The sequence below is a fragment of the Globicephala melas genome, chromosome 16 (genome assembly GCF_963455315.2).
Source record: "Globicephala melas chromosome 16, mGloMel1.2, whole genome shotgun sequence".
NCBI classification, from domain to species: domain Eukaryota; kingdom Metazoa; phylum Chordata; class Mammalia; order Artiodactyla; family Delphinidae; genus Globicephala; species Globicephala melas.
Genome location: NC_083329.1, coordinates 37,219,414 through 37,238,618, shown reverse-complemented (window position 1 = coordinate 37,238,618; position 19,205 = coordinate 37,219,414). Strand labels below are relative to the sequence as shown.

Sequence of the window (19,205 nt, the reverse complement as noted above, 5' to 3'; positions counted from 1 at the left end):
TTCCTAATAATTTCACCCTAGATACTCCAAAAAGTGTCTGGACTATGTTGATTTACAAAATAACTCTCCAATAAAAAGCACCCATCGATTTAAAACAATTGCTCAATCCAGAACTATACTGAGGTGGTAGGGACTTGTGGGAGGAGGGTCACAAAGTAAATTATATAGCAAACAAGTTACAAGTCTACACAGCAATCCCTCAGGTCAAGCCAGAGTCTCTACTACTCTATGTAGTATTCTCTTTCCTCTTTCCCTTCTCTGCTTCTCGCCCTCCCCTTAGTCTCAGAGTGTCTGAAATTTTTTCCTCAGTTAAGCAAGACAATTTAGCTCTCCTTATTCTCACTCTCAAACGGGCATCTAATCTCTCCTAGGTGCTTGGCAGACAGAAGAGCCATCACTTAAAGGAATCATAATTACAAATAGCAAAAATTAGACATCATTACATTTAATACAGCAGTGCCTTCATTACACGATAGCTACATACCAAGTTACTTGACTTTTGTTAGTGAAGAGGTCAGAGGGACTGTGGCAGTTCCTACCTGTGCACCTCTGCTGATTTTTCCCTCCTTGAGGTAGACTGGCTTTCCTCACCTCCTTACAAAGCCAACAGAGGGTTTTCCCTTGCTATTGCCTTTCTAAATTGGCAGCAATGATGGCAGCCTCTCAGTTTTTCTGTTGTTCTCATCTCTACCCTGTACATTTCAGATCCATACATTTATTCATCATAAACAGTCATCTGATTCTCATTCCCCTCTTCTCCCCCTAATAGTGGATCCAAACTACACTCAGTCACCAACACATCTGGCTCTTGTGTTCTGGAGGAACTCTTGGACAACCTGAAGATCTTTTGTAAATCTCAGCCTGACAGCCACACGTTTAGGCCAATACCACAAGTGAAAATACCACGCTCAGAGGGCAGGGCAGGCAGAACACAAAGGTGGAATGTTGGCACAAGAAGAGACTTGCAGATGTAATGTTCAAGACTCGCTTCTTAGTGTGGATGCTCTACACATCTGCAGTTTGGAATTGTTTATAATTACAGAAATGCCAGGCAGCTGTAGGCTCTAGACTTTCTTTATCCTTTTGCTCACTGCTTCTTGGACATTTCACAACTTATCTGTATTTATTAAACTTTTTAGCAGCCCCAGGAGAAAGGTAAATAATAGGCTATGCTAAAGTTTCTGATTTTTTCATGGATTTAAATGTTCCATAGTCCCCATTTTTCATTTCTTCACCTGAAGAAAGAAGATTATTAGATTCATGTTGACAAAAGGTCCCAGGTCTAAAGCATCCTTTTAAAAGATCATAATATCGTCATGAGGCAGCATGACTCTCCCCAGTTTTGATCATACATGTGAGCTGTTGCTCTCTATACTCAATGCGTCTGTTTATATTTATGAGGACTCATACTTGACTCCAAGTCGCTAGTCCAACAGAGCCTCATGTATCAATTTCCTTCAGAATTTCTCATTTGAGCAGACTTCATAAACGTTATGTTTCATGAGGGCAGAAACTATGGAATCCTCATTTCCAAGCAGAGTGCCCAGCACACAGAAGCATCCAATACATATTTGTAAATAATTATTTGACCGAATAAACTGAGAATGGAAAACATATAAATAAAATATTGTGAATTCAGTTTTTCTGAAGAAAACTTCCATAAGATATATATTTTTCCCAGTAATATACTCCTTAGGATATTTTAAAGGTTTATTTTTGATGTTACATATTTAGCTGCTTTTCCACTTTCCCTCTGTCTCTGGCATTGATTTTCAGACTGAGTTCACTTGCTTGGCAAGTGGGAGGACAAGTGTTATCGTGGATGTAAATCTTTCCCATTGAGGATAGCTTGATAGGGAAACCAGAGGCTGAAGGGATCTGTTTGTTTTTACTTTATGTGCAAATGTTCTCCTTACAAAATGGACTGAGTTATCTCATTTTCTAAAGAAAACCGATTTTTAAAAGTGGCAAATATTACGTGAAATAAGAGTAATCTATTTTATAATTTGTGCCTATTACTTTAAATGACAACATATGATATTCATTTTTATGTATACATATGTACATATGTTTTATGTAAGTACATTTATACATTACAGACATACATATATATGTGTATATATATACATATACACACACACACACACATATATTTTTTCCTTTCTGAGAGAGCAAGGAAAAAGATTTGATATTACAATCATGTAACATTCTGTGGCATCACTGTAATAGTGAGATCGATATTTGTAATTAGCATTTGACTGCTGTTTATTAAATTGCCTTAACAGATTCATATGGACAGCGTCAGTTACATAATTGAATTACAAATGACTATGTCTATAACACAAAAAAACCAATATTATGAATTTTGTAACTGGTTACTGCTTGTTATTTTAAGATGATGATTGCTGTCTTATCTGAAAGCTCTGTTTCTGGAGTTGATATTTTAAAGAAATAGCTTGAACTGGAAACCTGACAGTTTTTCATCATCCCAGGTCTTTTCCTTTCCTTTTCTCCCCCTTGTCTCTTTTTCTTCTCCCTAGTCCTTTTTTGTTCAACTTATAAAGTGTTACCTATCTGGATTGCATTTTCTGCAACTTTAAGGACAAATAATTGCACAATGTTTCAAATCCAAAAGCAGATATTTTGTGTGGTCAATTACATGGCTATGGCTTAGTTGGAATAATCATGTACTCCCCTAAGTGAAGGCAAGGTGACTGGATTTATGGCCCCAGGCCCATCCCAATTATTTACAGAATTTCATATTATGCTCCTATCTTTTATAAAGAGTTGATGTAACAAACAGTTATACGGAATAATATTTCTGCATCTTTTGTAAAAGAGCCTTTAAAGGCATTATGCATTATATTAGTGTTTGTTACTCAAGGATCCTAACAATACAATCCTTGAACATATAAATTCCATGTGATGCAAAAGTTTGTTCACTTGTTTTCTTTTTGGATGAGTCGGATTGTTTTCTTTAATGAGATATTTAAAGCTATGTAATTATGGTCATTGGCCATCACATTTCTAGAGTTGCAGATTGTATTAATCTCCTCAGATTGCTGCCTATTAGTGATTGTACTGCTCATTAACACTCTTCTAGATGGTGAACAAGGAAGGATGCTAAAATTCTGACCGATCATTTTGAGGGTTACTTATACATTTTATTTATTTAAGCCACCCTGACTCCTATCTGTCCTGGTAATGTAGGGTTGCATTCACTTAAGTCAGGCTTTTATATTTATGCCTTTTGCTTTGGAGGATATAATATCTGAATTAAAGACTGGAATTATTAATTATAATATTAGGCACCATAGATACTGACATTATTTGCTAAGTGCTATGTGAAGCTCTTTATATGTTTAAATCATTTCATCTTCGACCCTTTAGAGTTGGTATTATTTTCCTCATTTTATTGACCAGTAAACAGAGAGTTTAAGTAATTTATCCAAGGTCACACAGCTAGTAAGTGGTAGAACTGAGTTCAATATAGGAAGTTTGACTCCTGGCCAGTCTGACTCCAAATTTAAGATGTTGGGAAGGATCTCAGAGATCTTGGGAGGTGTGTAAAACCATATATATATATATATATATATAAAATTTTCCCCTCAGTTCCTGGCACAGAGGTCCTAAATCCCTTGGAATTTCCTGGGTGACAGAAGTGTCTTTTGTTCTAATGAGGTAACTCTTGGGGGACTCCTAGATAGCTTCAGGATAGGGGATAGGGGTTGGTCACCAGAAAGACCAAGCCATGATTAGAAGCTTAGAACTTTCAGCCCCACTCTCTATCCTCCACGAAAGGAGAGGGGCTAGAGTCGAGTTAATGACAGATCATGCCTACATGTTGAAGCCTCCATAAAAATCTCAATAGTATGGGGTTCAGAGGGCTTCTGCTGAACACATCCTTCCTGGAGGTGTCACACCCCAACTCCACAGGGACAGAATGTCCTGCACATGGGACCCTTCTGGACCTCCCTCTATGTACCTCTTCATCTGGCTGTTAATTTGTGTGCTATATCATATCCTTCATTACACAATAAATCGGTGAGTGTAAATAGGTGTTTCCCTGAGTTCTGTGAGCCATACTAGCAAATTATCAAACACAAGGAGGGGTCATGGGAACACCGGTTTATAGTTGGTTAGTCAGAAGTACAGACGACAGCTTGAAACTTGCAATTGGTATCTGAAGTGGAGGCAGTCTTGTGGGGTTGGACCCTTTGCCTGTGGGATCTGCTGCTAACTCCTCAGAGATAGTGTCAGAACTGAATTGAATTGCAGGGCACCAAGCAGGGGTTGCAGAATTCCTTGAGGTGTGGAAAATCCATACTTCTGGTGTCAGAAGTGTTGTGAGCGTGGTAGGAGTGTGAGAGTAAAGGAGGAACACACAGGAGTGTTTTCCCTATACAGGAGATAAATGTCTTTCACTTGTCCCACTGCTCCCCATGCCCTCTGCATGACAGACATTGCCAATTGTTGGTAGAATCCTCTTCTACTGAGTCTAGACCCAGTCTTGGAATTGTTCTTAGTTTTTGCCCCAGGTGATGATTACCTGTTAAATGATTGGCACCTGTGTTGAAATCTATTTATCATCTATGTAGATCTAATCTGCCTCTTTCACAGAAGGACTTATGCTAAGTGCTCCAGCAGAAACTGGCTAGATGTTCACCAACCCACTTTTTATTCTTCCTACATGCACGGGTAGACTACGATTCCAGCGTTCCTTCCAAATAGGTATGGCCACATAACTGTTCTAATCAATAAAACGTGACCCCTCCTGATATGTACCATTTCTAAGTCTAACCCTAAAAATATCCTATGTGCTCTCCTCCATTCTTTTCCTCATCCACTTGTTTGATTCCTATGAGCACAGTGACTCTATAAGCCACCTGAGGAAGCTGATAGAGTCAAAGGGTGGAAGGAGTCTGGATCTCTGAATCACCTCTTTGATGAAACCTACCTTCCAATCATAAACACCTGTTTGGGTCTTATGTGAAGCAGAAACAGACTTCTGTTATGTTCAGGCCATTAAAATTTTTGATTGTGTTTGTTACAAAACCTATAGTTACAAAACAAGGGTCATACAAGATCACAACATTAGCAAGTTTCAGAGCCAGAATTTGAATCTGAGTCTTTTAAAGTCCAAATTCTTCCCACAGTGATAATCTTATTGATAATTTAAAATATTATCCATGTTAATGATAATTCACATGACCTTATTTCAGACCTTATTTCAACCTAAATTGTCTCCAGTTATAACCCTACCAAGTTTTGAGTTCATCTGCAAAAAGTCTTCTTCCACCTCTAAAAAAACTCAGTATCTTCCCACTGATGACTTCAGGACTAGACTTCCCCATCCTCTCATCTGGCTTACAATTCCTGCCCAAGTACAAAGCATAAACGGTGACATCAAGTCAGGCTTTCTCAAGTGTGTCTTGGGGAACAATTTCTGTGGGATGTTAGCAGGTTTGGTGCCTAAATAAAATATTCCATGGTCAAGTACATTTGGGAAATCCTAGATTAAATAAAATGAGAAGGTGTCTTCTCTACAGGAATATCTTTTAACAGGATAACATGCCCTGAGATTCTCTAAAATAGCGGTAAAGTCAGTAGTATTTTGCAAACTTATTGATGACAGAGCCCCTTCACAAAGAGCATATCAAGGAACTGATGTTCCGTTGAACGCATTTTGGAAAGCACAAGCCTAAGTGTATTGGGTCATACCCATAATCACTGGTATGAATCTAATACATCTTGGAATTTAGCCCCTCTGCCCAAGGAGACTTTTGTTTCTGGTTTGTGTACTGTCTATTCCTGACATTTGACAAATAATTACTCCTTGACCTTTGTCTGGTTTGGGCTACTAATCCTGTATCCTCTGGCTCTCTTCAAGACTTGACAACAGACTTTATTTTGTGGACAGCTCTGCCACCCTTTTTCTGTCTTGTTGCTGCCCTACCTGACAGAACACAAATGTTTCCCTTCATTGATTGTGTGTATTTATAGTATTAATTCTTGTTTCAATAGAACACCCCAAATAAAGGGTAGAGTTGGGTAGTGTTAGTAACATAAAGAGACAATTCTTACTGGCCTACTTAAATATCAATGTCAATAAAATACAGTGGAGTTACACTATATGGACATTTATATTATGTGAATTCAAGTAGATATACTTAGCACCCTGGCCCCAGATAGTGAGAAAAAATAGTTTAAAGGCAAGGCAGTTAGTTAGATTTTATGTTAGGGAATGCCATTAGTGGGGGTCTCTTACATTTTAAAACTTGCATAATCCAAAATTAATTTTTCATAAAACTGACAAAGGAAGGAAGGTATTTCTTTGCTGTCTGAAGTGGCACCACCATGGGCTGTAGCAAAAACATGGTTCCCAATTCACCTGGCCCTCAAGATTTAAAATTGTGTGATTGTTGATATAAAAAAAGATTCTTTTCGTATTTCTATTATTTCAAAAGCTGACAATCTTGTGAGAATTTATTAATATTTTTATGTTGTACTCTTTCAAATTTGCATAACTCTGATTTTATAAATTGCTACTACATAGTAGTGTGGGTGCTTTCACTCACCATCCCACTCCATTTGCACAGCGATTTAATCTGTTAGGAGATATGACTGCTATTTCTTTCTTTCCTGTGTGCCTTTCATAGTAGAAGATATTACTGTCCCATAAATGCAAACCAACAATTTCATCTGGCCTCACCCGAATAAACTGAAGTCTATTGAATGCTCACAAAATGCTATGCTGAATTTACTGAACGTTATGTTAGTCTCCAAAATGTCACGTAGTTTTAAGATATTTTCAAAGATAATTTTGAATATACATGATTCTTCTCTTTCTGTGCCAACTTTACAATTTTATCTCTCACATAAGATGTGAATCTACTTGAAGATAATGGACATTATTTGTTGCCAACCCGGCATCCACTATTCCCCCCTTTCTTCCTAACAAAACCCTATTTTAGTCAGGTATCTACCCTCATATGACTAAAGGGAAGATGATCCTGATACCAGTTCCAGGAGTAGATCTTGATTTGTCTAAGGTTGTAATGGTAGTCCCACCTCCCTTGCCAGTGATTGGTTTCAGACTGGTTGAGTAACCCAGTTATGACCTATGAGATACAAGATAGTCAGTTGAGGGGTTTCTGGAAAGATTTCCTTAATTCTCAGAAAGGAACTGAGATAGTAATAGTCCGTCTTCTTCCTAAGCATGTTGCTGGGTCTGGATGTGACTCCAATAGTCATTGCCATCTTGCTACCAGTCCTCTGAGGATGTCAACATTAATAGTGGAAGAGAGCAGAGATGGATAAACCCTAGGTCCTTGAAGATGTTGCTCTGTTATTGAATCAATCAGTCATGAAGTCTCCCCAACTTCTTCCTTTTAGATAATATTATCAGTTAGCTTGGGCTGCCATATATTGGATGGCTTAAACAAAAGAAATTTATTTCTCTCAGTTCCAGAGAAGGAAGTCCAAGATCCAGGTGCCAGCTGATTTGGTTTCTGGTGAGGACTCTCTTCCTGGCTTGCAGACGGCCTGCCTTTTAACCTTCTCACTCTCCTCACATGGCCTTTCCTTGGTATATGCCCAAGAATAGAGTTCGCTCTCTTTCTCTTCCTCATTTTATAAGGCCAGCCTTATAATTAGGATTCCACCCTTATGACCTCATTTAACCTTAACTACCTCCTAAAAGCCCTGTTGCCAAATATAATCACATTGGGGGTTTAGGGCTTCAACATACGAATTTGGGGGGATACAATTCAGTCCATAGCAGATAATATAACAAATGTCCATATGTTGTTTAAACAAGTTTAAATTGGTTTTTCTGTTATGTATTACTAAATATACCCTAACAGATGTCATATCTTATGAAGCAATACACAAAGGATAATGCCTAATTCATGACATATAACAGAAGATCAAGGGCTATTTTCCTTTTCTCAGAACAAAGCAGTTGTCGAGTTAAAAATGGTTAGCCCATTGCTGTTACAGGGCATTTCATGAACTGCTGATTGTACATATATGTGGTATCATGTTAACATAAACAGTCCAGCCCTTAGGGAGTTTTAAGTTATAAAAGAAACATTTTTCTAAGATCATGTGCTCTGATATAAAAACCATACTCTAGCCCAGTTCTATCATTATAAAGTTCTGGCAAGCCAAGAGACGTTAGTTGGTGATTTTATCAGGCAAGACTTCTAACTAATGCTTGATGAAACCATCACTGCACCATAAAACACCGTAACAAATTGCAGTGACTATTCCTTTCAAGAATTTAGTCATTTTAGATCATTAACGTTTATTTCACAAAAAGCAATTTCTTAGCAATCACTACAGTCCTACAAATAAGAATATACTTTCACCTTTGTGCATGAAATGAATCAGTTATGTTTATTCTTGCAACTCAAATCTAATTTTAATAACTATCTTCAACAAAGAAGGTGGAGTGTAGACTTCATCCCATTCTAGTAAAGCTCATATGAAACATTTTACCTATTATTTTAGTTGCATTGTATACAAAGTAATTTTATGTAGTTTTCTAGGTGAAAATTAAATAAATACAATTATATTGAAGTGAAGGATTTACATAACATAGTAAAATTCACTTTTTATATCTAGCCTGGGAATTGGAAAGAGCAGCACTCGTCAAATTTTAAAAACAAAACCAAACAAACAAAAGCAAACTCCACCAAGAAATAAATGATGAGATAAATTTGCATATAGATGGATCCATATTAAAGCAATAGAACTTGGGCCATTTTGAAATCTTAAACCTTCTGACACTATTTTCATAAACTCAGTAATACAAACCATGTGGTGAATGATTTTCTGAAAAACTTTGCTGGTTTCACTGTGTATTTTATTATTGGCCAAATGTGACATTAAATTTTATCCCCTGTGGCTTGGAGTTAAATGCTTGCTCTGTTCAGAATGGCAACACTCAATTAAACAGCATTTTTCATGATCTACACCCACCATTGTTACTGTATTTAAGGGAAATAATGGGGGTACTGACCTATATTGCGTTTCTTATTATCAATGGAGATGAAGCGAATGCAGGGATTACTGGTGATGTACTGCCCAGCCCAAGGGACATCAATCTTCGTGCCAGCTTCATAAAAGAGGCCCAGCGCGTAGCGAGAGGAGTAGCTCACAGACTCCAGTTGCTGCCTTTGGCATTCACTAATTACTGTGGAAGAAAAAGTACAGGGCATCAAACTTTAAATTATCATCTTCCCTTTTAGTACATCAAATACAAAACTCCTTTAAACCAGTTCCAACTGTTTCTACCGACTCCAGCTCACTTATGATGAATTTTGAAAGGTAATGTAAAATATCATCAGCTCTAATTTCTTTGCAGAGTGATTACTGTCCTTGGCATAATTGTTTTCATCAAGCTGTAGGTCCAAAGTCTTTAGACTGGCATTTAAGTCTCTCAAAATCTGATACCAAGTTGCTTTTCTAGCATTGAGTCCTAATTATTATCCTGGGACTGGCTGGCAACATTATAGATTCCATACACTGAGCAGGGTTTTTGCCAACACTTAACACAAGCATTTCACCCTATTTTAACAACCACCGTATAAAGTAGAATATTATTCCCATGTTACCAATGAGGAGACTAATGTTCCATCTCTTATGGACTTCTTTAAGTTCTTCCATGTCATACAGTCATTTGTTTGCCTGTCATCTTTCTGTCAGTGGACTATCATAGTTTCTTAAGCACAGGGACCATACCTTAGTCTTTTTTGTTATAGTTCTCTACCCTATTAATTACAGAAATACAAAGGATGAGAGTATAAAGAGATAGAAAGGCAAAGTTAGTTAAAATGTAGGAGGTAAATAATCAACAAATGGAAAGACTGGGAAAGGAATTAGGTAGGTTTGGGTTCAAATCCTGACTCTACCACTTACTAGGTAGGTGACCGTGGGCAAGCCACTTATTCTAATTACAGTCCTTTTGTCTTTAAGTGGCAAAAACAGTACAGGATGCATTAATCTGTTGTGAGGATTACATGAATAATGCATAGCACAGTGCTTGGCATATGGTAAGTGTTCATTAACGATTTTTTCTATTATAGAGAGAAAAATATTTAGCAAAATGGGACAATGCTCCATCCTGGGATGAAGAACGAAAAGACTTCCCTCACGTTTTAATTTCCATCTCCAGTCTTCCTACCTTTAAGGGTCCCAGGGAGCTGTTTGTTCCTGTACCACATTAATAATTTGGGTTTCAGAGAAGGCAATAGTTCTATTCTGAAGGCTTAAGTCAGGCCAGTTCAGAAATGGAGCATACGAAAAATTCTCATTTAATTGGTGAAAAATATCCTAATCTAAATCAGTAGGGATTGGCAAACCTCAAGGATGGGGGTCACTTTAGCTAAACCTTAGAGAAGTGGCTTTAGGAGGAAGAGAGAAAACATGAAGGATACTCAAATTATTTAAGCACAGTAATAATCCTACACATTATCACAGCATATTCTTGGCTACAAAACATTTTTAGAACTAAGACCTCATTTAATCTTCACAAAAGCCCTGCAAGATCTACCATTCTAATTTTACATCTCTGTGAGGCTGAGATTCAGAGAGGTTAAGTAATTTTCCCTAGGTTACACAGCTTCCAAGTCTGTGCGGTCAAGATGAAGCTAGAATTCCCGCATCGGAGTCATGCCCGTCTTCTTTACTCCACACTTCCCCTCCTGATCTGTAAGTTAGTCTGAGCTTCAAAATGAACTTTAGCATTTCTTTCTCTTCTGACATTAATGGTTATTTTGCACTCAGAAGTAAAAGCCACCATTCCCTTTAACCATCATTTTCTGTCTTATTAAAAGATTTATCTACTTGATGAACAAATGATCTTTTGACACTGGCCTTGTTACACTCAATGTATCCTGGGCTTCATTTTATTATTTACTTTTAGAGTTATGGGGCCTGATATTATGCTTACTGCTTCCTGAGCTGGAGGAGGTGAAGGAGACTAACACTAGCAGTTGAGCACGTATTGTGTATTTGGGGGGTTATCACTAAGTTTCCCATTTTTTCAATTAAAAAAAATAAACCTACAAAACAGTGAAGTCAGTTATTTAGCAACTGAAAGGGCCTAAAACTCTTTTTTGAAAAAAAATTTTTTTTTTCTTTTTACCAAAACCGAAGGGTCAACTAGGTTGACAACCAAACTGGACCTTTTCCTCCCCGCCACACACATTTGCACATTTAGCTAGTTTTTAGACAAGCTGCCAAGTGGCAAATCCCACTGGGAAGACTTTGAAAAGGTAATTGATATCTATATAGAAACAGAGGTTAACCTTAAACACCCTTGTCTGCTTCAGGGGCTCTACAATTCATTCTGAGAACAGGGAGGTGAGACTTTTGACTCAAACAATCTCAACTTCTGAACATATTCATTTACAAAAAAATTTACCTTCAGGGCCCAGAAAGTTTATCATTGTTGCAGGACCTAACAAAATGGTTTTATTTTGTTTGAAAATTTTTTTAATGCAAAATGCTGGAGGGAGCAGCCCTAGGTCATGGATACATATATTTTGGCAAGAAAAATAATAGGTTCTTTACTATTGTGTATTCAAAAGGGCCATATATCCACAAAATAAGGCTCATATAAAAGTGCCTGATTCCAATATAATGAATCTTTACCAGGACATCATCCTCATTGAATTCTGAACCACTAGGATTATATAATCTCTGTAATTATACACACACAAACACACATACATGTATTATATATATATATATATATATATATATAAAATACATGTATGTGTGTTTGTGTGTGTATAATAATATATTTTACTTATATAAATATATTTTGTATATAATATAAAATATATATTTTATATATTTTTTATATAATATATTTTATGGCTATCTGATGTAAATAAAGTGGCTATAAATTGCATTGAATGGGGTAGCTTACATTCATACTTCTGTCAGTTAGGAGAACTGTCCTTATCCCATTCTCCTTGTGCCTATGCCTGTGTGTGCACACATGTATGTACATGTGGGTGTGGGGGAGGGAAAGAACAGAGGGAGAAAGGAAGAGTGGGGGAGAGCAAAACAGAAGACCGGAACTGTACTCCTCAATAACATCAAGTGAGTAATTTCATTTTTTTGTTTTCTAATGTAATTTTATTCTTTTAGTCTCCTAACATATAAAAGAGGGCTAGACATACATATTCTGCCTTATTTCCTATGTGGTTTGGTGATGATCTCATTCATTCGTTCATTGCCTACTTTATGATGCCAGGTATTGTTCTAGATGTGAGGGATATAATAAAGAAAGATAAAGTTCCCGCTGTCAGGTAGCTTACATACTAGTGGTAGAGAGACCAATTATCAATAAATAACTAAGTAAATGGTATGTCAGTTGGTGATAAGAACTATAAAGAAAATTAAAGCCGGGTAAAGGGATGAGAGTGACAGGTCTGCGTAGTGAGGCTACTTTAAATAGGCTGTCAGGGATATATGTCTCCTCTGAGGATTTTATTCTGATTGACAGGGGAACCATTCCTACTGGTTATAAGCCAAGGACAAATATGACCTGGCTTCTGCTTTAAAAATTATCATTCTGGCTATAAGTGAAGACTGCAGGGATGCATGAGAGGAACTGGGGCAAACAGCTATTGCAGTAGTCTCAGATGGGAGGTAACAGTAGAGAAGGTCAGAAGTGGTTACATTTTGGATGTAATATATGTGTGTCTGTATGTGCATGTGTGTGTGTGTGTACACATATGCATGTATAAATACATACCTTTGAATTATATATTTTATAAATATATGTGTGCATGTATTATATATATACGGATGGCACATACACACAATACATATATATAATGTAATTTTAATTGAGGTTTAATATAACTACAGAAAAATAGGCCTTGAATTTTCATAAAGTGAATGCACCAGTATAATCACCAGCCAGATTAAGAAACAGATCATTACCAGAACCCCAGAAGCTACCTTCTTCCTCCTTTACAGGTACTCCTTGCCAAGGGTAATCAGTAATCCTGAATTCTAACACCATAGATTAGTTGAGCTGTTTCTGAATGTCACATAAGCAGAATGATGTTGTATGTACTCTTTGTGTCTGGCTTCTTTCACTCAATATCATGCTGGTGATATTTTAATTGCTGTTACACGTAGTTGTACTTAATTCTCCTTATGGGATAGTATTGCTTATATGTATCTATCCATTCTACTATTGATGGACATTTGGATTGTTTGCAGTTTTGGGTGATTACAAAGGTACTGTGAAGAACATATGTATGTGCTTCTCTTGGGTGTATACTAGTATAGGAATTCCTGGATCGTGGGGTTCCTTATGTTCAGCTCTGGTAGCTACTGCCAAATGGTTTTCTAAAGTGTACCAATTTGTACTCCCACCAAGGGTGTATGAAAGTTTAGTTGCTCTACATCTCCATCCACATTTGCTACAATCTGCCTTTTTAATTTGGGATGTAGTGATATCCCATTGTGGTTTTAATTTGTGTTCCATGACGACTAATATTTGGAAGCTTTTCCATATTTATTTGGATATTCTTTTATGATTGCCTGTTCAAATCTTTGCTTATTTTCCTTTTGGATTATCTGCCGTTTTCTTATTGCTTCGTAGGAGTTCTTTATATATTCTGGATATGAGTATTATATGTGAATTATAAAAGCTTTTTCCCCCTCAGTAGCCTGTCTTTTTACTCTCTTAATAGTGCGGTTTGATGAACAGAGTTTTAATTATAATTTAGTACAATTTACCATTTTTTCATTTATAGTTAGCCCATTTATGTTCTGTTTAAGGACTCTGCCTACTCCAGGGTCTTGAAGATATTCTCTTATTTATTTTCTCTCAGAGCTTTATTGGTTTACCTTTCATAGGATTTTGGATATATTTTGAAGATAAATCAGCCAGAATTCCTGTTGGCTTGAAAAGGTGGTGTGAGGGAAAGAGATCAAATGAGAATACATGGGACACTACTTCTCACCTACCCTAGTTAATAAACAACAACTTTGTTGTTCTATAATTTTAAAAGTTACAATATAAAAATAAGACACTACATTATAAGCAACTTGAGGAAAAAGACTGTGCCTCATGACCTTTGTGTGTCCAGATCCCAGGACAATGACTGATGCAATGTGGGCATTCCATAAATATTGATGAATACATATCTATTTTAGAATATTTGGAAAGTACACATAGGTATAAAGAGGCAAAAGGGAAAATAATAAATAGTATATTCTCATTACCCAGAGAAACAGCTATCAATATTTTGACACTTTTTCTCAGTATTTTCCCGACTTTTTTCCTTAAACATGGCTGTGACCATATTGTACATACTGCATTTTACAAAATATCTCATTGTAAACATAATTTTTAATGCCCCCATACAATTTTAAGGAATGGATGTTGTGTAATTTGAATTTAACCACTTCATTAATGTTGGACATTTGTTTCCTTTTTGGTCCCTTATAATTAAAGCTGTTATGTACATCTTTGTGCATAGATCTTTATTTACGTTTCTGATTATTTCCTTAAGACAGAATATTGGAAGTGGAATTACTGTTAAATTGACATTCAGAAAGATGCACCAATTTACACTTCCAACAACAGTGTATAAAAGACCCATTTCACTGTTTCCTTGCCTGTGATTATTACCTTTTCTGTTGATAATAGGAAAAACAGATCTCATTTTAGTTTTAATATATATTTCTTTACCGACGAGACTAAACATTCTTTGTATATCTACTAGTGCACATAGTCTCTTTTGGAAAAAAATCTGTTCATGTTGTTCTGCTAATTGGTCTATTAAATTCTTCATGTTTTTAAGTTGATTTTTATCAATGGGTGATATAGAGATTCTCCATTTATTGTACATTATAAAATTTTTCCTATGTGCTGTTTATTTCTAGTATTGTATATGATATCATAATATTTATTTAGATAATCTGTTTTCTCCCCTTCCTTCCTTCCTTCCTCCCTCCCTCCGTCCCTCTCTCTCTATCTCTCTCTTTCATCTTTCTCTTTCTTTCTTTCTTTCTTCCTTTCTTCTTTCTTTCTTTCATTTCTGAAGGTCTGTGTTTTCATAAAGTACTGCTCTCAGCTGAATTTCTCCTTACCAAAGGCTGATGTTTTTTGGCATGACAATGAATATTTCAATATCGATAGTAAAACAAACACCTTTTAGCATTAAGTTGGCATTCATTATCAATATTGTAGTTCATGGTAAATGTTCACATTGATGATCACTCTGTGCTAAAAGCAGTAACCTCCTTCTTAGAAGTTTTGTTGTTTATAGCCAGTTATAGAGGATTGCTAATTTCCCAATTTGCTACCATATATAAAGAATTTCAGCTCAGGGACAGTTGAAGTTAGGAAGTCAATTTGTATTATAATTATTTAAGCTCTGCATCAGGGGATACTGGCTGCTCTTGATTTGCTTATTATTGCTTTTATCTTTTATACTGAATTCCAAGAATGTCAACAAGTTTTATGCACAAATTCAATTCCTAATATTAGACCATCTAGTTTTGTGGGTACATGAAACCAATAGTATTTTAGCCAGAGTAGCTGGTTTCTCTTTACTCAAAGTGGTTGTAGAAATAGTGTTGAAAGACCCATTTTCCATGAATAGTTCTCCTAGCAGGCCAGTAGAGTGTGAACTTTCACCATTCGTGAGTCACCCCTCTCGTGTACAAGCGTCCCAGAGCCAGTCTCGTTTCACTTCACCTGGAATAAATTGAATGTTCACGTGGACTCTGTAGGTATAGAAGTCATAACTCCTGGAAGCACATTTTCAAAAATAGTTTTCTCAAGCAATAAATCTAAAGTTTATTGGGGACAGACTTCAGCAGTTATATCTATGTGGGATTTCCCCAGGGAAATATTTCTTTCATCCTGAGAGGTATCTCTGGAGTCAGAAAAATTTGGATTTGAGTTCTGGCTCTGACACAGAATCTGTGTGATCTTGGTCAAATTGCTTAATCCCTCTAAGCATCTGTTTTCCTATAAAATGAGAATGATAACAGTGCTGGCCTTAAAGGATTGTTAAGAAAATTAAATGAGATAATATCAAGTGCTTAGCACAACGCCTGGCAAATAAGTGTATTGCAAAAACCCAACACTATAGCTCTTGAATTTAAAAGCCTTTAGAGGTGTCTATATGTGTAACATACTTTATAAAAAATTTTTAAAAAGCCTTTAGAGGCAACATCCTAAGTTTCAAGCATATCAGGATAATACTAAAGATATCCCTTTGGTAAGTGGAGTATACATACTGGATACACTTCACTTTTCAGAGCAGAGGGTAAAAAAACCCAAAGCTTTTCTTTGAAAAGTAAGGAGTATTAAAGATACTAAAACCATTTCAGATAATAGTTTTTGAAAAATAAAATAAATTGTGGGCTTCCTTAGCTATCTAATTTAGAATGCTGACTGTTTGAAAGATTTATCTTTTGAAAGGAATGAAAACCCATATTTTGTGTCATTATTCTAGTATGTCGGCATTACATTTTCTTAATCCTAATCCTATCCCAAGATTATATAAAAATGAAAGGTTTCAAACAAATAGACTTCTCTGTATTGTCTTTTGGTCACTTAATAAAAATATACTGATTAAAAATTTTGGATTAAGCTGGTTTCATACTCACGTGTTTAGGGAATATGCTAATCATTATCTGAATACAAATTTTAACAGGTGCATTCCATCTAGTTGCTACATGTTGCTGTTTTCTGGAAGTCATTAGAACACATTAAAAATCATAGGCATCTTAGGACAATTAAGTTCATATCTAGTAAGAGAAGTTTATCATATTTCCCAAATTTTGTGGGATCCTAAAATCAATGCATTAAGTGGCATTAAAAAGGGAAGAAAAGAAAGATACTTCCTACTCGCACTTCACCAGATGAATCAGAAAGTGAAGGAAATGTAAGAATTTAGGTGCTGACGTTTATTTGTCCCAGTGGGCATTCCAGAGTTGTGAGGTATTTGAGGGGATAGATACTAAATGGCTGTCTGGGTCAATACTGCCTTAATGAGAACATTTGCACTTCTCACAATGGTAAAGTTTCCTTCCCCTCATTTTGGTGACCAGGTGTACCACTAAAAATGTATTTGGTTTTTTGAAGTTCACAGGGTATTAATATGTTGGAATACTATGTAAATTTAAAGAAGTCATAAACCGCATTTATTGCCTTGGTTAAAAAAAAATTCCATAAAACACTGAGACATAAAGATACTAAAGTTTCTAAGATCCAATAACACTTAATTGGTCGTGACTTTATCTTACTTTGTGGTAAAAATAAAAATAAACAAGGCATTATTTTAGGAGCAAGTTCTTAGGCTTCCATGATTAAATAGGCACGTCTGCTATAAAATGTCTCTGCAGTACTGTGAAAGCGAAAGCCCAAACTGTTAGTGCTGTTACCAGCACTGGTGATGAATCAGGTTCCCTCCCCTCTCCCCAGTGATCCAGGAGGGACTTTTAATCCCTGCTGTTTCCCATCTCTCTAATCATAAGGAACAATCTGTCAAGGACAAAAAAACATTGTTTTCTCTCTGGTCTCTGTTTCTGCTTTCTTGCCACTCTGAAAAAGAGCACTTAGCTATACAGATGTGCCTGTAGTTGGCTCTTCATAAAGTCTTTGACTTTCTTGCAATCATATGAAGTCTCTGCTGTTTCACAAACTCACTACCCACCCTCCTCTTTCTCTGGATGGAGGTTCTGTGAAACTAAAATGATAGTCAATTTTTTCTATAGCAACTAGTTCTAACCATGGGATTAGAAAAATAAACATTTTTTACTGTAGAAGCTGTTTCCTGAAAGAACGTGGGATTATTTAACTCAAGCATTGTTTACTGTAAGTCCACTATGCATCCGGCACTATGCCAGTCACCATAAAATACCTCTTAACAGAACACTTAGAAGACTAGGATAGATTTTGGACTGAGACATTAAATAATTTTACCCTGGTTATTATCAATTTTATCCCTGGTTATTATCAATTTTATCCCTGGGAACCTTCTTTTTGGATTTCAGAATAGAAATGTGATTGGCTTTTCCTGTTCTCTTTGCAGAACACGTACAGTAAGTCTGGAAACCACAATAATAAGTTGGAAAATGCTTGCCTTGTTTCCATACATTCTAAATTTTTAGATTATTATGCCATCATTCTTATTGTAGGAAAAGTGCTGAGTTTCAGATGAGAAAGAATATAATAATAAAGCATTGTGTGTACTCTTATACAAAATGTCACAGAATATCATACATATTTTACAGCTGCTCTTCCCAGCCTATCCATTTAATTACTTTATGGCCATGCCATTCATGAGCAATATAGTCATTCTAAAATTCGTAATAGTAAAAACTTTATTACATGTCACCTCATATTTTTATACAGATATATATTTTTATATTTATGGCTAGAGTTAATTTATACAGGGGCAATGACTTGGAGAATTAATATTGTAATTCAAAACTTTCATAGTTTTAGAAATTAGAAAGCAATATTTGCTAGGATCTGGAATCTTCAGTATTAAGGCAAAATGTCAGAGTCTGGTGGAGTAAGCTCTAGGACACTCGGAAATATGTTCACCTTGTACTTTCCAAATCCGCTAGCATCTTTTCTGTTTACATAATAACAACTCCCCACAATGCTTAGATAAAGCCAAAGCAAATAAAGTGGACTTGGGAAAAAAAAACTGTAAGTGGCACCAGACTTCATTTAGTGGAAGCCTACAGCATTTTACTTATTTTAAAACCAGCATACTCCCATAACTAACAAAAATCTCAATTTGATGAAAGGCACAATTGTTTTAAAAGCTTTTTTGTTAATTTACCGGTAAAATATTTTTCATTTTTCTTTGTTATCTTTGTTTTGTTCCCATTTAAGTTTTTACTGCCAGGTTTCAATCATTTCCCCCTATTTCTCATCTTACCTTCACATCACTGCGAATGTTTAACATGAAAGATTTGACAGAGGTTATCCTTAATTGAACACTTGCATTTCTGAGCCTCAGCAAAAACCTTTCTGTGTATAAATAAGTGCATATCAATGTAATGTGATACACATACTTCTCCTTACTGAGCGTCAGTTTCCTCAATCTGTTAAGTAGTGGTATGACCTAGCTTAAAGGGTTGTTATGAAGATTAGAAATTTTGTTCTAAATATTATTTTTAAAAGTTTTAGAAGT

At 36.0% G+C, this 19,205-nt stretch overlaps 1 protein-coding gene across 2 annotated transcripts in view; it reads right to left on the bottom strand.

The window, feature by feature from the left end:
- Positions 1–19,205, bottom strand: part of RNLS (renalase, FAD dependent amine oxidase) — a 270,146-nt gene that overhangs the window by 46,864 nt on the left and 204,077 nt on the right. For both annotated transcript variants that reach the window (XM_030864988.3, XM_060286576.2), the window contains exon 5: positions 9,026–9,199. In XM_030864988.3, the coding sequence (XP_030720848.1) occupies positions 9,026–9,199 (174 nt within the window). The remainder of the gene's footprint in view (positions 1–9,025; positions 9,200–19,205) is intronic.